General features: G+C 35.8%; 1 protein-coding gene across 1 annotated transcript; it reads left to right on the top strand.

Annotated features, from left to right (window-relative positions):
- Positions 1 to 1448: 1448 nt before the first annotated feature.
- On the top strand, positions 1449 to 16592 carry LOC127449911 (cytoglobin-1-like). The gene is made up of 3 exons (XM_051713540.1): positions 1449 to 1787; positions 7624 to 7855; positions 15468 to 16592. Exons 1-3 carry the CDS (start codon positions 1654 to 1656, stop codon positions 15633 to 15635), a joined length of 534 nt encoding a protein of 177 aa, XP_051569500.1. The 5' UTR covers positions 1449 to 1653; the 3' UTR covers positions 15636 to 16592.
- The last annotated feature ends 688 nt before the right edge of the window (positions 16593 to 17280 follow it).

Below are 17280 nucleotides of genomic sequence, written 5' to 3' on the forward strand. Positions count from 1 at the left end.
AAACCGCAGTATGGATTTAAACACCTCAATATACAGTATTACTAATCTGTCTATGATCTACAGGCAGGAAAGAAAATCATGAATGAGATCTCTTTAATATGTCAGTTGTTACTCTTAGAGAGCGTGACAAGAGCAAATTTGCTGAAGTCTCTTGCAGAGTTTTAGAAGAGATGCCTCAAACTGTGCTCAGAAGTCTGCAATCAAAAGTCAGAGATCTCAGTATGAACTCAAACATTTCTCATTAAAGAGATTGGTTACAATGAGGCACTTACAATGGAAGTGAATGGGGGCCAGTCCATAAACATTAAAATACTCACTGTTTCAAAAGTATAGCCACAAGACATAAACAATACACGTGTTAACATGATTTTAATGTGATTAAATCACTTACTAAACTTTTCTGTGTAAAAAAGCCAATTTTACAACTTCGTTACCAAGGCAACACAACGCCCTGTAAGCGATTCATCATACTAAAATTGTGTTGATCAGATATTTTATCACACTTAAATCATGTTAACATGTATACTGTTTACGTCTTGTGGCTATACTTTTGAAACAGTGAGTATTTGAATGTTTATTGACTGGCCCCCATTCACTTCCATTATAAGTGTCTTACTGTAATCACTATTGGCTATAACTTTACACAGAAAAGGTTAGTGAGTGATTTTATCTCACTAAAATCCTCTTTACATGTATAATGTTTACATCTTGAGCCTATCCTTTTCAAACTGTCTTTAATTTAGCGTTTATCGACTGGCCCCCATTCACTTCCATTGTAAGTGTCTTACTGTAACCGCAATTTTTGCAGTTTTTAAGTAAATGAGGGATGAGTCAAAATTATTTTTAGTAGTAATCAACATTATTCCACAAATGCTGTTAATTGCCCTCAACCTGAAACCAGAACATTCCTTTAATTTTATAGCTCTATATGTTTACTGTGTCAACAATTGACTCATTTGTGTGTTTATTTTTTCACCCATGTGTTAATGTCTTGACGTAAGGTGGAGATGTATATTTGCTGTTAAACTATTTGGTGGGATGTATTGTATGTTTGCTTGAGGTAAATGTAGTTGTATAGAGCTTTTCACAATACACACACAAAAAAAGACAAAAAAAACTTTTGAATGCAGACTTTGGTGTCTTTGCAAATCTGAGCACAGTTAGAGACATCGAGACCGCTTTTGAAACTCTAGGAGACACATTTGAGAATAAAGGGGTCTTTGTCTCAGGAGAAACATCTGAGAAGCACAAAATCTTGCATTGTGTTCTGAGAAAAACAACTAAGGTCTTAAAGAATCTCAATGAGGAATGTATGGATGTCAGAGAAGTGTCTAAGAACTTTGAGAAAAAAAAGCTTGAGAAAATGTGCAAGTATGTGAGTGAGTGAGAGAGAGAGAGAGAGAGAGAGAGAGAGAGAGAGCAGATAAAAGAGAGGAAGGGGGAGGACCGTCTTCATTCAGCAGCAACTCTTCAACACAAGAGAGAGAGACTCTTGAAGGCACACAGAGAGACAGACAGAACAGAGACTCAGGCAGTGAGACAGCAGGGACACACACAGCTCTCTCACTCTCTCTCTCTCTCTCTGAAGTGTGTGTGAGGGTTAGGCTAGGGTGATTGTGTGTGTGTGGAGTGTTTTCTCAGCTATTGTTCTGAATGGAGCGAGTTGGAGTTGTGGAGCACACAGAGGCTCCTGAGACGCTCACAGAGGAGGACATGTGTGTAATCCAGGACACATGGAGACCCGTCAACGACAACAAAGAGGACGCTGGAGTCGCTGTACTCGTCAGGTACTGTATGTCTGTCTAACTTCAGCTTTACTCTTATTTACACATGTGGGGCTTTATAAACACAGCGACCACTAACAAATGGTACCATATTATTACTATGGTTTACCATTTTAATACTGTGGTGTTTTAGACACAGTGGCAAAGTAATACCAAAGTAATACCACAGACATGTACCATGATAATACCAGATTTTTAGACATTTTCTATAGTAGAACCATACATTTTGGGAAATGTAACATGGCAATAGCACTGTTTTTATATACAGTATGAACCATGGTAATACAATTGTTTTTGGATATTTACTATGGTAATATCATAGTTTTTTAAATGCACAATGGTAATACCACTGTTTTTGGTTATTGACTATGTTAATACCATAGTATTTTTAATATGTACTATGGTAATGCCCCTGTTTTAGGATATTAACAATGGTAATGCCATTGTGTTTGCTCATTTACTATGGTAATACAATTGATTTGGACATGTACTATGGTAATACCATTGTTTTTGGAAATGTACCATGATAATACCTTAGTTTTTGGACATTTACTAGGGTAACGCCATTGTTTTCGAGACATGTTCCATAGTAATACCATGTCTTTGGACATTTACTATGGTAATACCATTGTTTTTGGGCATGTACCATGGCAATACCATAGTTTTTGAGAGATGTACATTGGTAACACCATTGTTTTTTAGACACGTACCATGTTAAAATCATGTTTTTGGACATGTACCATGATAATACCTTTGATTTTGGACATTTACTATAGCAATACCATGTTTTTGGACATTTATTATAGTAATACCATAGTTTTGACATTTACTATGGTAATACCATTGTTCTGGACATTAACTATGGTAATACCATAGTTTGTGGGACATGTACCTTGGTAACACCAGTGTTTTTGGACATTTACTATGGTATACTATGTTTTTGGACATGTACCATGGTAATACCATTGTTTTTGGACATTTACTATGGTAACAGCATTGATTTTTGTGACATGAACCATGGTAAAACCATGTTTTTGGACATTTACTATAGTAATACCATAGTTTTGGGACATGTACCATGGTAATACCATGTGTTTGCATTTTTATGTATGTGTAGTGGTTAAAGCTTGGGGCTGGTACATAGAAGGTTGCTGGTTCAATTCCCACAAGAAGCAAGAACAAGTGTGCTCTTGATCAAAACACTTAATGTCAGTTTACTCCAGGTGGACTGATGGTGTGATAAATCCAGGGTGCTGCTCTATGGTGACAACACATGAGAGTTGTGAAAATAAATCCCGCTGGAACTGCTTATGTGATGATAAATAATGATTAATATTGTATTCGATGGAAAGAAAAGGCAGTAAATTGGGTGCAGGAGGGCTGCTGGAGGAAATGTGTGTAGCAGTGAGGTTTGAACACCCTCAGAGCTGTGACTGCTGGGATTTCTATAATATTCTTGTCTCTAGATATGACTCAGGTCTTTCTTTCAATGTCTATGAGATTTTTTTTAGCTATATTGTAAGATCTCTCTCGCTCTCGTTGTTCTTCTGATGTTCTAGAATCTTGTGAATTTGAGCTTATCGTTCAGCAACAGTGTGAAGTTTTTCCACATCAAATCCTCCCATCACCTCACCCCCTCCCTGCAGAAGACATTTCTTCATTTTTTACCTCAACGCTTTAAAAACATCTCTAACGGTCCGTTTTCTATCAGTGCTGTATTTTGATGGATGTTTTGTAGTTGATCATCATTTCAGAGCTCACGGTAGCTTCTCTAAAGGTAACACCTCACATGCTCTCTGAAGACGACACCTGAAGAGCTCTGATAAAGATTTATAATTAGACTCTTTCAGCTACTGAAATGAGATTGATTTCTCAGAGGGGATGTGTGCTTTTAAGTGGACGACTCAGATCATATAGTCAGAGGAAAAGACGGCTATATCTCACTCTCCTTCTCAAATGAAGCAAGTCTGTTGAATTATTCAGCTAATAATATAGCTGTTATCAACAGTTATTTACTTTACCATAGGTTGTTCTAAACCCACATGTTGTTTTTTCCATGGGAAGGAAGTTTAGAAGAATCTTGACTCTAGAATGACACCAAACAGCTCAGAAAAGGACAAGCAAACAGTAAAAATCTCGTTGTGCATTCAGCGATGTATTAATATCACCATGATTGGTTTCACATTTCTAGTCTGCGAGTTTTACTGCCTTTTTTTCGTCCTCTAATCATTGACTAAAGAATCACGGCGACTGAGGTTAAGAGCTAGCCTACTCAACCACGAGTTATGGGCCACGTTAAGAGAACAACATCAATAAATCATCCTGTTTTACCTCCTGTTTTATTTGGCATCATTGTTTTTGGACATTGTTTAATTTGTACCATGGTAATACCATTGTTTTTGGATATTTATTATGGTAATTTCATTGTTTTTGGATATTTACTATGGCAATCCCATTGTTTTGGACATGTACTATGGTAATACCAAAGTTTTTGGAATTTTCCATGGTAATAGCATTGTTTTTGGATATTTACTATGGTAATGCCATTATTTTGGACATGTACAACAGTAATACCAATTTGTTTTGGACATTTACAATGGTAATACCATTGTTTTTTATATTTACTATGGTAATGCCATTATTTTGGACATGTACAATGGCAATAGCAATTTTTTTGGACATTTACTATGGTAATACTATTGTTTTAGGATATTTACTATGGTAATACCATTGTTTTTGGAAATTTACTATGGTAATGCCACTATTTTGGACATGAACAATGGTAATACCAATTTTTTGGGACATTTACTATGGTAATACCATTGTTTTAGGATATTTACTATGGTAATAACATTTGTTTTGGGATATTTTCTTTGGTAATACCAAAGTTTTTTATATGTACCATGGTAATACCATTGTCTTTGGACATTTACTATGGTAATACTATTATTTTTTTATTTTTACTATGGTAATTACCGATATATGTATAATGGGGTAAACTGAATCTCTTCTTTATTTGATGGAGAAGAGCCTCTTTTCCTTTTGTTGTTTGACTTACAGTCGAGGCATCTGGAGTTAATGCAGTGGTTTAACTAACTCGTACATTCTGTTGGCATTAAGAGGTGAAATATAGTTGAACAGGGCAAATGGGGGGCATCTGACCTCCTAGAGGGTTTTTCGAATTGCATCTCTATCCGATCTTTCAATTAATACAGTAAAACAAACCAACATCCCTTCGGGTTGATCTTACAGATATTTAACCATGTCAACCACTGTGCATTTATGTAATGACTATTTCAGAATAGACATGTTGAGTACAGCATGCATCAGGCAAGCCTGCCTGCAAGATAATGCATCTTTTGAAACATTAAGCACTTTAAAGGAAACTGAAGGGTTGCGGAGACAAGATAACACAGCAAGTGTGTGTTTGAATAGAGGAGATGTGCCAAAATACACAATCATAACAAACACTCCTCGAGCAGTCACCCATTTAAACAGCTGTGTTGAAATTCGCTCCCTGAGGACGCTTTAACATTCAGGATCACAGGATTTATGATTAGCTGGTTATTGGGAAAGTAGCCCATATATTTTGTTAAGCAGAGTTTAACAGAGACAGTTTTAGCCCTTTAGCTTTCAAAGGAACAGCATCTGAATGTGTTATATTAGAAGAACAGCATACAGTAGCATTCTAGACCAGAGGTCACCTACATTAACACTGAAACATTAACACACTGCGACTAACAGCAGCAGTTAAGAGCATTTAAAGAGTCATTTCAACTGTGGATCAAATAGCATATGAGATAAACAACAGCTACATTTGCTCTCGCTAAAGCAAGCATCTCTATTAAAGGAATATTCCAGTTTCAGTGTAACTTAAGCTCAATTGACTCAATAGATTTGTGGCATAATGTTGATTACCACATAAAATAATTTTGACTCATCCGTCCTTTTCTTTGAAAAAGCAAAAATTGAAGTCACTAACAATGGGAGTTAATGGGGCCAATTTTTGGAGGGTTTAAAGGCAGAAATGTGAAGCTTACAATTTTATAAAAGCACACAGTAATTCTTCTATTAAAGCTTGTGTATTATTTGAGCTGTAAAGTTGTTTAAATCCTTGTTTTTTCAATTTGTAATTAACATTACGGCACAAATGCTGTTGATTGAGCTTAGCTTGCATTGAACCTGGAATATTCCTTTAAGTCACTATTAAGTAAAGCAAGTGAAGAAATTCGAGATGCACCAATGTTTCAGCCAAACATCGGTATCAGCCGATAAATGCAGTCTGGCTTGTGTTGGGGCGGGACTATCTATTTGCTTGATCAACAGGGGGTAGCATCCTACCAACCACCTAGCAATGCCATAGCAACTAGGGATGCATCGATACCACTTTTTCTCTCCCGATCCGATTCCGATACCTGAATTTTCGGTATCGGCCGATACCAATACTGATCCGATACCAGTGTTGTTGTTTTTTTTTAATCAGTTTATAATATATATCTCCCTGTGTGGAACTAATTGGGGGAACGGTACTCTTTTATATGTAATGAAACACAAACCTCTGCACGAGTCATCTGGACTATGTTTATTTATTTTTTTTATGGTACTTTTATGTCATTTTTGGAGCATGACAGTAACGACCATGAATAACACACAGTATCGGATTTGGATCGGACTTGTCGTACCGATACTTGATCCATCTAAAAACATCAGCATCGGAGCCGATAAGATCCAGGCATCGGATTGGTGCATCCCTAAGAGCAACCTTACAGAATGCCCTAGCAACCACATAGGAACAAACTAAAAACCATCCAGAACACCCTAGAAACTGCATAGCAACTGCATTAACAACACCCTCATGCTAACAAGCAACTTTGTGTATCATGCCAACACAAACACCACTCACATTTTCTTCATAAGAATTCATTAGGAATACTCAGAATAATATTAACCTTATTGTGCATTTAAGAGATTTGCACCTGTGACCGATGCTTCAAAACAGACAAAAACAAAGCTCTGTTGCCAACAAACAAACACCAGCTGAACCTGAGAGACAGAGAGATGAATTGGTGACACAAACATTAAACAGGCTGTGAGCGTCTGGATGAAGCTCAGGTTAATAATAACACAAAGAAACACAGCTGAGCTTTGAACTACACAGCTGTGACACAGGCTTCAGGGTTTACCATGTCAAACGTATTAGACGCCACAAACACACCTCAAAATTCTAGTCGAACTGCTTCTTAGATCAATACATTTTAGTGTGAAGTTGAGTGGAACAGACTTTCCATGAGTTTCTTTGAGTACCTCTCCAGATAGGCCAAAACACACTTTCTAGCACATGCAAACACACACACACATGCACACTTATTTTCCCATTTATTTTCATGCACTGTGCCATGCTTGTCTTTAAAGACCCCATGAAACGATATGACACAGTGGTGTAGCCAAGGGTGGGCCAGGGTGGGTCTGGGCCCACCCAGAATATTACAGTTTTTTCTTTTTTTTTTTTACTTCAAATATATATTTATAAAATAGTTGTAAAATGCATAAATTCTGATTTCTGAAAGTGTGAAAGAACTGTTTGAATGTGCTGCCTTTCTGTTGCTAAGGAAAATTTGGAGAAAAGAAATTTGGCTACGCCCTTGGTATGACATTATTTTCTATCCTGCATTGAAAATACTTGGAAATATGTCACATCTCATAAGTAAAATTGATTGTCAGTCATGAGTCTTTAATAGGGTATTTTTAAACAATATAATATCACAAAACAACTATCTATGTTCATATTCATACTATTCTTGCTATGGCCCATAACTCTAAGTACCATATGTTCCTGCAGGTTCTTCGGAAACTTCCCGTCGGCTAAGCAGTACTTTCCTCAGTTCCGTGACATCCAGGATCCGGAGGAGATGCGTCAAAACGCTCACCTGAAGAAACACGCCCTGCGGGTGATGAATGCCCTCAACATGCTGGTGGAGAACCTCCATGATGGAGACAAACTCAACAGCATCTTCCAGCAGATGGGCAAATCTCATGCCATCAGACACAAGGTGGATCCCGTTTACTTTAAAGTAAGTATAAAACAAAGATTACAAAGTTACTCTTCAGGTATATTCTGAATACGACTTACTAGTAGTATGCAGTATGAATACTGTGCACATTATGCAAATTTCTATATGTTTGGATATATAGCATATTATTACTATTTCTGCAGTAGTATTTATACTGTGCACGGTATGCACATTTACAGATATGCTATTCTATAAACTGTATGTTCTGATATACTAGCATACTACTATTATTCTTTATGCAGTAGTATGCATACTGTGCATGGTATGACATTTTTAAATATACTATATTTGTTCAGATATACTAGCATACTACTCTTACTATTCTTCAGTAGTATTTTTATTACTATACTTAAGTATATATGTTCAGATATATAGCATACTGTTCTTAGTATTTCTGTAGTATGTTTACAACTATACTTTAGTATATATGTTTAGACATATTTGCATATTACAATTATTTCTGCAGCAGTTTGTATACTGTAATATTGTATAAACTGTATTTTCCGATATACTAGCATACTACTACATACCACTCTTTTTGCAGTAGTATGCATACTGTGCACAGTATGCCCAGTTTAGATATACTATATTTGTTCAAATATACCAGCTGCTACTATTACTATTTCTGCAATAGTATGCACTGTATATATCTATACTAAAGTAAATATGTTCAGACATATTAGCATACTACTATTAGTATTTCTGAAGTAGTATGTTTACAGCTATACTTTAGTATATATGTTTTGACATATTTGCGTATTACAACTATTTCTGCAGCAGTTTGTATAATGTAATATTGTATAAACTGTATTTTTCGATATACTAGCATACTACTACATACCACTCTTTTTGCAGTAGTATGCATACTGTGCACGGTATGTCCAATTTAGATATACTATATTTGTTCAAATATACCAGCTACTACTATTACTATTTCTGCAATAGTATGCACTGTGTATATCTATACTAAAGTAAATACATTCAGACATATTAGCATACTACTTAGTATTTCTGAAGTAGTATGTATACTACACACAGTGTGCAGTTTTTGAATACACTATAGTCAGGCTTGGGGAGTAACGGAATACTTGTAACAGTGTTATGTAATCAGGATACAAAAATTGTGTAACTGTAATCCGTTACAACATATTCAGATTACTGTTACATTTGGTAAAAATTTGGATTACAAGCAGGATTAAATTTTTTTAAAAGAAAAAAGATCCTCCTGACAAAATTATAAAGACCACTGCTTGCTTTAGTACAGAATACAGATATGATCAGATGCATGCTCAAGATCTCTTCTGGTTCTATCTCATGACTCACGTGAATCTGGCACCACTTACTGTCAAATCAACACTGTGCTCTCGAGGCAAACGAGGTCAAACCATTGTTTTTGCTTGATGAGAAAATAAAAAAATGTTCTGTAACAGATACAGGACACACATGATTTGGTTAAAAATGCTGAGTTGTTCCACATTTGAACATATTCTGTTTTCCTAATAAGGAGGCAATGTCCCTGTTTTTCATGTTTTTTTTCTTATATATAATAATAGCTACTTTACTCAAACACGGTTTGTTTGCATTCAGAAGGCATGATTAAAAGTCTTTCGAGAACATTTTGCTTTTCTCTGGACTTGATTCACATATGCGATCTTGAGGCAATCAAAAGTAACTAAAAGTATCTGATTACATTATTTTCTTAAAGAGGTAACTGGATTAAATTACTGATTACATTTTCACTAAGTAATCATTATTGTAACGGATTACATTTAAAAAGTAACCCTCCCAACCCTGACTATAGATATACTAGCATACTATTTTAACTATTTCTGCAGTCGCATGTATTTATCTATACTAAAGTAAATATGTTCAGACATATTTGCATACAACTATTGATATTTCTGAAGTAGTATATATATATATATATATATATATATATATATATATATATATATATATATATATATATATCAGGGATACTCAATTTCGGAAAGGTCAGGTGCCGCAAGGTTGGATCCCTTTACCCTCGAGGGAACACTCTTAATTTTTATGATTATATACAGTATATTATATATATATATATATATATATATATATATATATATATATATATATATATAATGTATACACTGATCAGCCACAACATTAAAACCACCTGCCTAATAGTATCCCACTCGTGCCGCCAAAACAGTGCCATCCCGCATCTCAGAATAGCATTCAGAGATGATATTCTTCTCACCACAATTGTACAGAGTGGTTATCTGAGTTACCGTAGACTTTGTCAGTTTGAACCAGTCTGGCCATTCTCTGTTGACCTCTCTCATCAACAAGGTGTTTCTGTCCACAGAACTGCCGCTCACTGAATGTTTTTGTTTTTGGCACCATTCTGAGTGAATTCTAGAGACTGTTGTGCGTGAAAATCCCAGGAGATCAGCAGTTACAGAAATACTCAAACCAGCCCGTCTGGCACCAACAATCATGCCACGGTCTAAATCACTGAGATCACATTTCTACCCTATTCTGATGGTTGATGTGAACATTAAATGAAGCTCCTGACCCATATCTGCTTGATTTTATGCACTGCAGCCACACGATTGGCTGATTAGATAATCGCATGGATGATTGTTGGTACCTATACTGTTGTCACGACGAAAGTACATATCTCTGATGAGCTATTCAACAGACTGGACAGATTTGCGCAGTGTTGAGTAACTCAAGTGAGATTGTGAGCGTGCATATTTTGTGTATGGACATGTGCGCAGAACGACCGCCGCTCTCATAACATCTGACATGCTCAGATATTATTTGTTGTTGTTGTTTTTTTTTAACATCCTCTTGCAGTAGAATTCCCTCTCTAACATGATTCAGCAATGTACAGAACTAGTGTAAATCTTCATGAAGTTGAACACCTCATAACTCAAAGAGATTTGATAGGCTGCTTACAGTATATCTGATGATGATATCATCACACGGGCCGCAAAAGGTCATTCGAGGGCTGCATGTGGCCTGCGAGCCACATGTTGAGTAGCACTGATGTATACTATACACAGATTGCTATTTTTTGATATTCTGTAGTTTATTATGTTCAGATATACCAGCTTACTTCTCTTACTATTTCTATAGTAGTATGCATACTGTGCACAGTATGAAACATTGAGGTACTATATGTTTGGATATAAAAACATACTACTCTTACTATTTCTGCAATAATATGTATATAAATCTCCTAAAGTAAATATGTTGAGATATATTAGCATACTACATTTAGTATTTCTGCAGCAGTATATAACTTTGAGATACTATAGTATATTATGTTCAGATACATTAGTATACTACTATTATTATTTCTGTAGTAGTATGTATACTGTGCACTTTATGCAATTTTTAGAAATACTATAGTATATATGGTTAGATACACTAGCATACTACTATTACTCTTTCTGCAGTATTATGTATGCTGTGCACACACAGTATACAATTTTTAGATAGATATACACCAGTATACTACTATCATTACTTCTGAAGTTGTATGTATACTATGCACAGTATACAATTTCTAGATAGATGTACACAAGTATACTACTATTACTACTTCTGCAGTTGTATGTACACTATGCACAGAATACAATTTTTAGATATACACTAGTATACTACTATTACTACTTCTGCAGCTGTATGTACACTATGCACAGTATACAATTTTTAGATATACACTAGTATACTACTATTACTACTTCTGCAGCTGTATGTACACTATGCACAGTATTCATAACTGGCTTGTTTATGCTCCTCCGCGTTCCCGGAATTAAAAGCGGAGGTCCGCACATTAAGTGCCGCGCGAACATCGCTATTAATCCAAGGTTTCTGATTCGGACAGATCCGTATTGTTCTGGTCGGAACCACGTCCTCTACACACGTTCTGATGAAACACATTACGCTATCAGCGTAAAGCTCGATGTCGTCATCAGAGGCGGACCGGAACATCTCCCAGTCCGTGTGATCAAAACAGTCCTGTAGCGTAGAGTCTGATTGGTCCGACTAGCACTGGATCGTTCTGAGGGTGGGTGCTTCCTGTTTCAGTTTCTGCCTGTAAGCGGGCAGAAGCAGAATGGAAGAGTGGTCCGATTTGCCAAATGGTGGGTGGGGGAGGGATTTGTAGCCATCCCGGAAGGGAGAGTAGCAATGGTCCAAAACCCGGTCCCCTCGTGTGTTGAAACTAATGTGCTGGTGGTATTTTGGTGCGACTGATTTTAAACTGGCTTTATTAAAGTCCCCGGTCACAATGAACGCGGCCTCAGGGTGTGCGGTTTCCTGCTCACTTATACTCCCATACAGTTCCTTGAGTGCCCGGTCTGTGTCGGCTTGTGGGGGAATGTACACAGCTGTGATAATGACCGCTGTGAATTCCCTTGGTAGCCAGAATGGTCGACACAGAAGCATAAGAAATTCCAGATCAGGAGAGCAGAAAGACTTGATAGAATGTACGTGCCTCTGATCACACCAAGATTTTTTGATCATAAAACATACACCACCTCCTCTGCTTTTACCTGAGAGGTCTTTCGCTCTGTCCGCTCGGTGCCCGGAGAACCCCGCGGGTTCAATGGCTGAGTCTGGAATCTCCGCAGACATCCAAGTTTCCGTAAGGCAGATAATGCAGCAGTCCCTTGTATCTCGTTGGAAAGAGATCCGTGCTTTCAGCTCGCAGAGCTTGTTATCAAGAGACTGAACATTTGCCAGTAGAATAGTGGGTAGCGGGGGTCGATTTGCGCGGCGTCTTACTCTGATGAGAACGCCGGCTCTGTTTCCTCTTTTCCTTTTGCGTTTCCGCGGCCGTGCTGCCCAGACAAAGGGCTCCGCTTGCGTGTTTGTAAACAGCGGGCCGGCATTGAGGAATGTGAAGTCCGGTTTACGGTGTGAAATTGCTGAACCAATGTCCAAAAGTGTTTGTCTGTCGTAGACAATAAGGCAGATAACATCCAAGACAAAAAACATAAGAATTGTGAACAAAACAAACAAAACACTACTATGTTGTGTCGGAGCTTGCAACGCAGCAGCCATACTTGGTGCCATCTTGAGTCCAATCTACTACTGAGTACAAGTATACTACTATTACTACTTCTGCAGCTGTATGTATACTATGCACAGTATACAATTTTTAGATATACACTAGTATAGTACTATTATCTCTTCTGCAGCTGTATGTATACTATGCGCAGTATACAATTTTTAGATATACACTAGTATACTACAATTACCTCTTATTTTTAGATATACACTAGTATACTACTATTACCTCTTCTGCAGCTGTTTGTACACTATGCACAGTACACAATTGTTAGATATACACTAGTATACTACTATACTACTAATACTTTTGCAGCTGTATGTACATTATTCACAGTATACAATTTTTAGATATACAGTAGTATACTACTATTACTACTGCAGTTGTATGTACACTATGCACAGTATTATACTACTATTACTACTGCAGTTGTATGTACACTATGCACCGTATACAATTTTTAGATATACACTAGTATACTACTATTACTAATTCTGCAGCTGTATGTACACTATGCACAGTATACAATTTTTAGATATACTCTAATATACTACTATTACTACCACTGCAGTTGTATGTACACTGTGCACAGTATACAATTTTTAGATATACACTAGTATACTACTATTACTACTTCTGCAGTTGTATGTACACTATGCACAGTATACAATTTTTAGATATATACTAGTATACTTCTTTTACTACTACTGTAGTTGTATGTACACTGTGCATAGTATACAATTTTTAGGTATACACTAGTATACTACTATTACTACTTCTGCAGTTGTATGTACACTATGCACAGTATACAATTTTTAGATATACACTAGTATACTATTATTACTACTTCTGCAGTTGTATGTACACTATGCACAGTATACAGTTTTTAGATATACACTAGTATACTACTATTACTACTTCTGCAGTTGTATGTACACTATGCACAGTATACAATTTTTAGATATACACTAGTATACTATTATTACTACTTCTGCAGTTGTATGTACACTATGCACAGTATACAGTTTTTAGATATACACTAGTATACTACTATTACTACTTCTGCAGTTGTATGTACACTATGCACAGTATACAATTTTTAGATATACACTAGTATACTATTATTACTACTTCTGCAGTTGTATGTACACTATGCACAGTATACAGTTTTTAGATATACACTAGTATACTACTATTACTACTTCTGCAGTTGTATGTACACTATGCACAGTATACAATTTTTAGATATACACTAGTATACTATTATTACTACTTCTGCAGTTGTATGTACACTATGCACAGTATACAGTTTTTAGATATACACTAGTATACTACTATTACTACTTCTGCAGTTGTATGTACACTATGCACAGTATACAATCTTTAGATATACACTAGTATACTACTGTTACTACTTCTGCAGTTGTATGTACACTATGCACAGTATACAATCTTTAGATATACACTAGTATACTACTATTACTTCTGCAGTTGTATGTACACTATGCACAGTATACAGTTTTTAGATATACACTAGTATACTACTATTACTACTTCTGCAGTTGTATGTACACTTTGCACAGTATACAATTTTTAGGTATACACTAGTATACTACTATTACTACTTCTGCAGTTGTATGTACACTATGCACAGTATACAATTTTTAGATATACACTAGTATACTACTATTACTACTTCTGCAGTTGTATGTACACTATGCACAGTATACAGTTTTTAGATATACACTAGTATACTACTATTACTACTTCTGCAGTTGTATGTACACTATGCACAGTATACAATCTTTAGATATACACTAGTATACTACTGTTACTACTTCTGCAGTTGTATGTACACTATGCACAGTATACAATCTATAGATATACACTAGTATACTACTATTACTTCTGCAGTTGTATGTACACTATGCACAGTATACAGTTTTTAGATATACACTAGTATACTACTATTACTACTTCTGCAGTTGTATGTACACTTTGCACAGTATACAATTTTTAGATATACACTAGTATACTACTATTACTACTACTGCAGTTGTATGTATACTATGCACAGTATGCAATTTTTGAATATTCTACAGTATATTATGTTCATAAACACTAGTATACTACTATTAGTATTTCTGTAGTAGTATGTATACTGTGCAAAGTAAGCTACTTTTAGATATATTATATGTTCAGATACTGTATACTAGCATACTACGCTTACCATTTGAATGCCATACTAATTTTTCACTAGCACTACCTACTTTTACCGAACAGAGATGCCATTCTCTGAATTAAACATGCAATGCAATCATGTGACGATAGTGTAGCATTTTTTGGTTTGAAATGTTTGTTACATACTGCATACTATTTCACATACTAATTTTTAAAAAGGGGATGACAGCAACATTTTTCAGTACTTGGATTTTTATAAATAGTGTGCACTCTATACATACTGCGCAGTATGCAGTACATTAGCTGAACATAGAATCACTGTACAAGGATTTAATGACTGTTCTAATCTTTTGTCCTTTTTCACAGATTCTGGCTGGTGTGATTGTGGAGGTACTGGTTGAAGCGTTCCCACAATTCTTCAGTGCGCCGTCAGTGCAGGGGTCATGGTCTAAGCTCTTGGGTGTGCTGTACTGGCAGATGAACAGAGTGTATGCCGAAGTCGGCTGGGAGTCCATCAAAAACAACACAAAGTGATGGAGAATGACAGCAAATGGATTAGTTTAACTGGATATAAACAATCAGCAGGGTGACAGACAGATGGACAGTCTGATTCCCGTTCAGACCCCACCCATCTTTAATAGACCCCGCCCAGGAACTGACACCAAAGATTGTCGCAGAAAGGTCATACACTGATTCATTTATATATTTAATGGTTAAAAAGACAACAAGAGCACCTATGAAAGGAAAAATTACACATATTCATACACTGACATTACATGATTAAATATCTGTGTTTTATTACTGCCAAACACATTACCGTATGTTTTCTGCTCAGAAATAAACAGTGTTGATCGCTGCAGAAATGGCATTGGCCCACACACATACCTTTAATTATTTACACATACTCCAGATACATCGACGGCCAGTACACAACCACTTATCACGTACAAGAACGTGCATTTTTGATCAAACACTTCAGTTTTATGAATAGAGTAAAAACTGTAACAAATATTGAGTGCAATTTATGTGAATGATTTTGGAAGAGATTGGGTGTTTTTGTAATTGTGCTGTGTGTGTCCGTCCTGTGAGCACAACTAATCAAAATGAAATCACAGGGACTAATCTGTGATAGACTTCTTTTTGTACTTAATAAAAACTTTTGTAACAGTGAAATAATCAGTTATTCAGAAATAAAATCTGAAAAGAAAATGAAGTTTGAGGACTCATGACTGGAGTTATGTATAATTTTCTCTCCCTCTGTCAATCATTTTAATCAGTTGAATCGTACATGTAAAAGATGTTTCTGCAACAATTTGCTGTGAACATCGCTTCTCCACTCCTTATTGTACTTCATTATACCCATAAAACTATTTCGACTCATCCCTCCTCTTCTTTAAGAAAGCAAAAATCAGTGAGGCACTTACAGTGGAAGTGAATGTGGCCAATAGTGTGAAGCTTAACATTTTTACAAAAGCACCTACATTAATTCTTCTGTTAAAACTTTTGTATTGTTTGAGCTTTAAAGTTGTTTAAATCATAGTTTTGGGGGGTTTTTTTGTTATGTTGTCATGGCAACATAGTTGTAAAATTGGCTATAACTTTACACAGAATATGTAAGTGATTTTATCACTCTATAATAATAACAACGCATAATGTTTACGCTATACTTTTCAAACAGTGAGTAATTTAACCAGAGGTCGACCAATAGTGGATTTTGCTGATATGATAAATAAGGTGGCTGAAAAGGCAGATAGATTATCGATTAATCGGCCCAATGTTTTTCTAAAATTTATTTATAGAATTATACAAATTTATACATCTTTTCTTACTATGAAGAACATAGACATTGAAGCTACAAGAGTCCAAAAATGAATAAAACCAAAAGCAGTTTATTGTGCAATCAAAATCCCAATAATAGCCAGAAAAAAAATGATGATATGAAGCTTTTTATAGCATATATATATTCAACCAATTAAGAGTTTTGTGTGTGTGTGTGTGTGTGTATATATATATATATATATATATATATATATATATATATATATACACATACAGGTGCATCTCAATAAATTAGAATGTCGTGGAAAAGTTCATTTATTTCAGTAATTCAACTCAAATTGTGAAACTCGTGTACTAAATAAATTCAATGCACACAGACTGAAGTAGTTTAAGTCTTTGG

This window comes from Myxocyprinus asiaticus, chromosome 13 (assembly GCF_019703515.2).
Source record: "Myxocyprinus asiaticus isolate MX2 ecotype Aquarium Trade chromosome 13, UBuf_Myxa_2, whole genome shotgun sequence".
Taxonomy (NCBI): domain Eukaryota; kingdom Metazoa; phylum Chordata; class Actinopteri; order Cypriniformes; family Catostomidae; genus Myxocyprinus; species Myxocyprinus asiaticus.

What these genes read in the sequence shown, in the direction of transcription:
- LOC127449911 (XM_051713540.1), top strand. Translation starts at nt 1,654, where the DNA reads ATGGAGCGAGTTGGAGTTGTGGAGCACACAGAGGCTCCTGAGACGCTC. An exon ending in GGAGTCGCTGTACTCGTCAG is followed by an intron (nt 1,788 to 7,623) that starts GTACTGTATGTC and finishes ATGTTCCTGCAG; the next exon opens with GTTCTTCGGAAACTTCCCGT. An exon ending in TGGATCCCGTTTACTTTAAA is followed by an intron (nt 7,856 to 15,467) that starts GTAAGTATAAAA and finishes CCTTTTTCACAG; the next exon opens with ATTCTGGCTGGTGTGATTGT.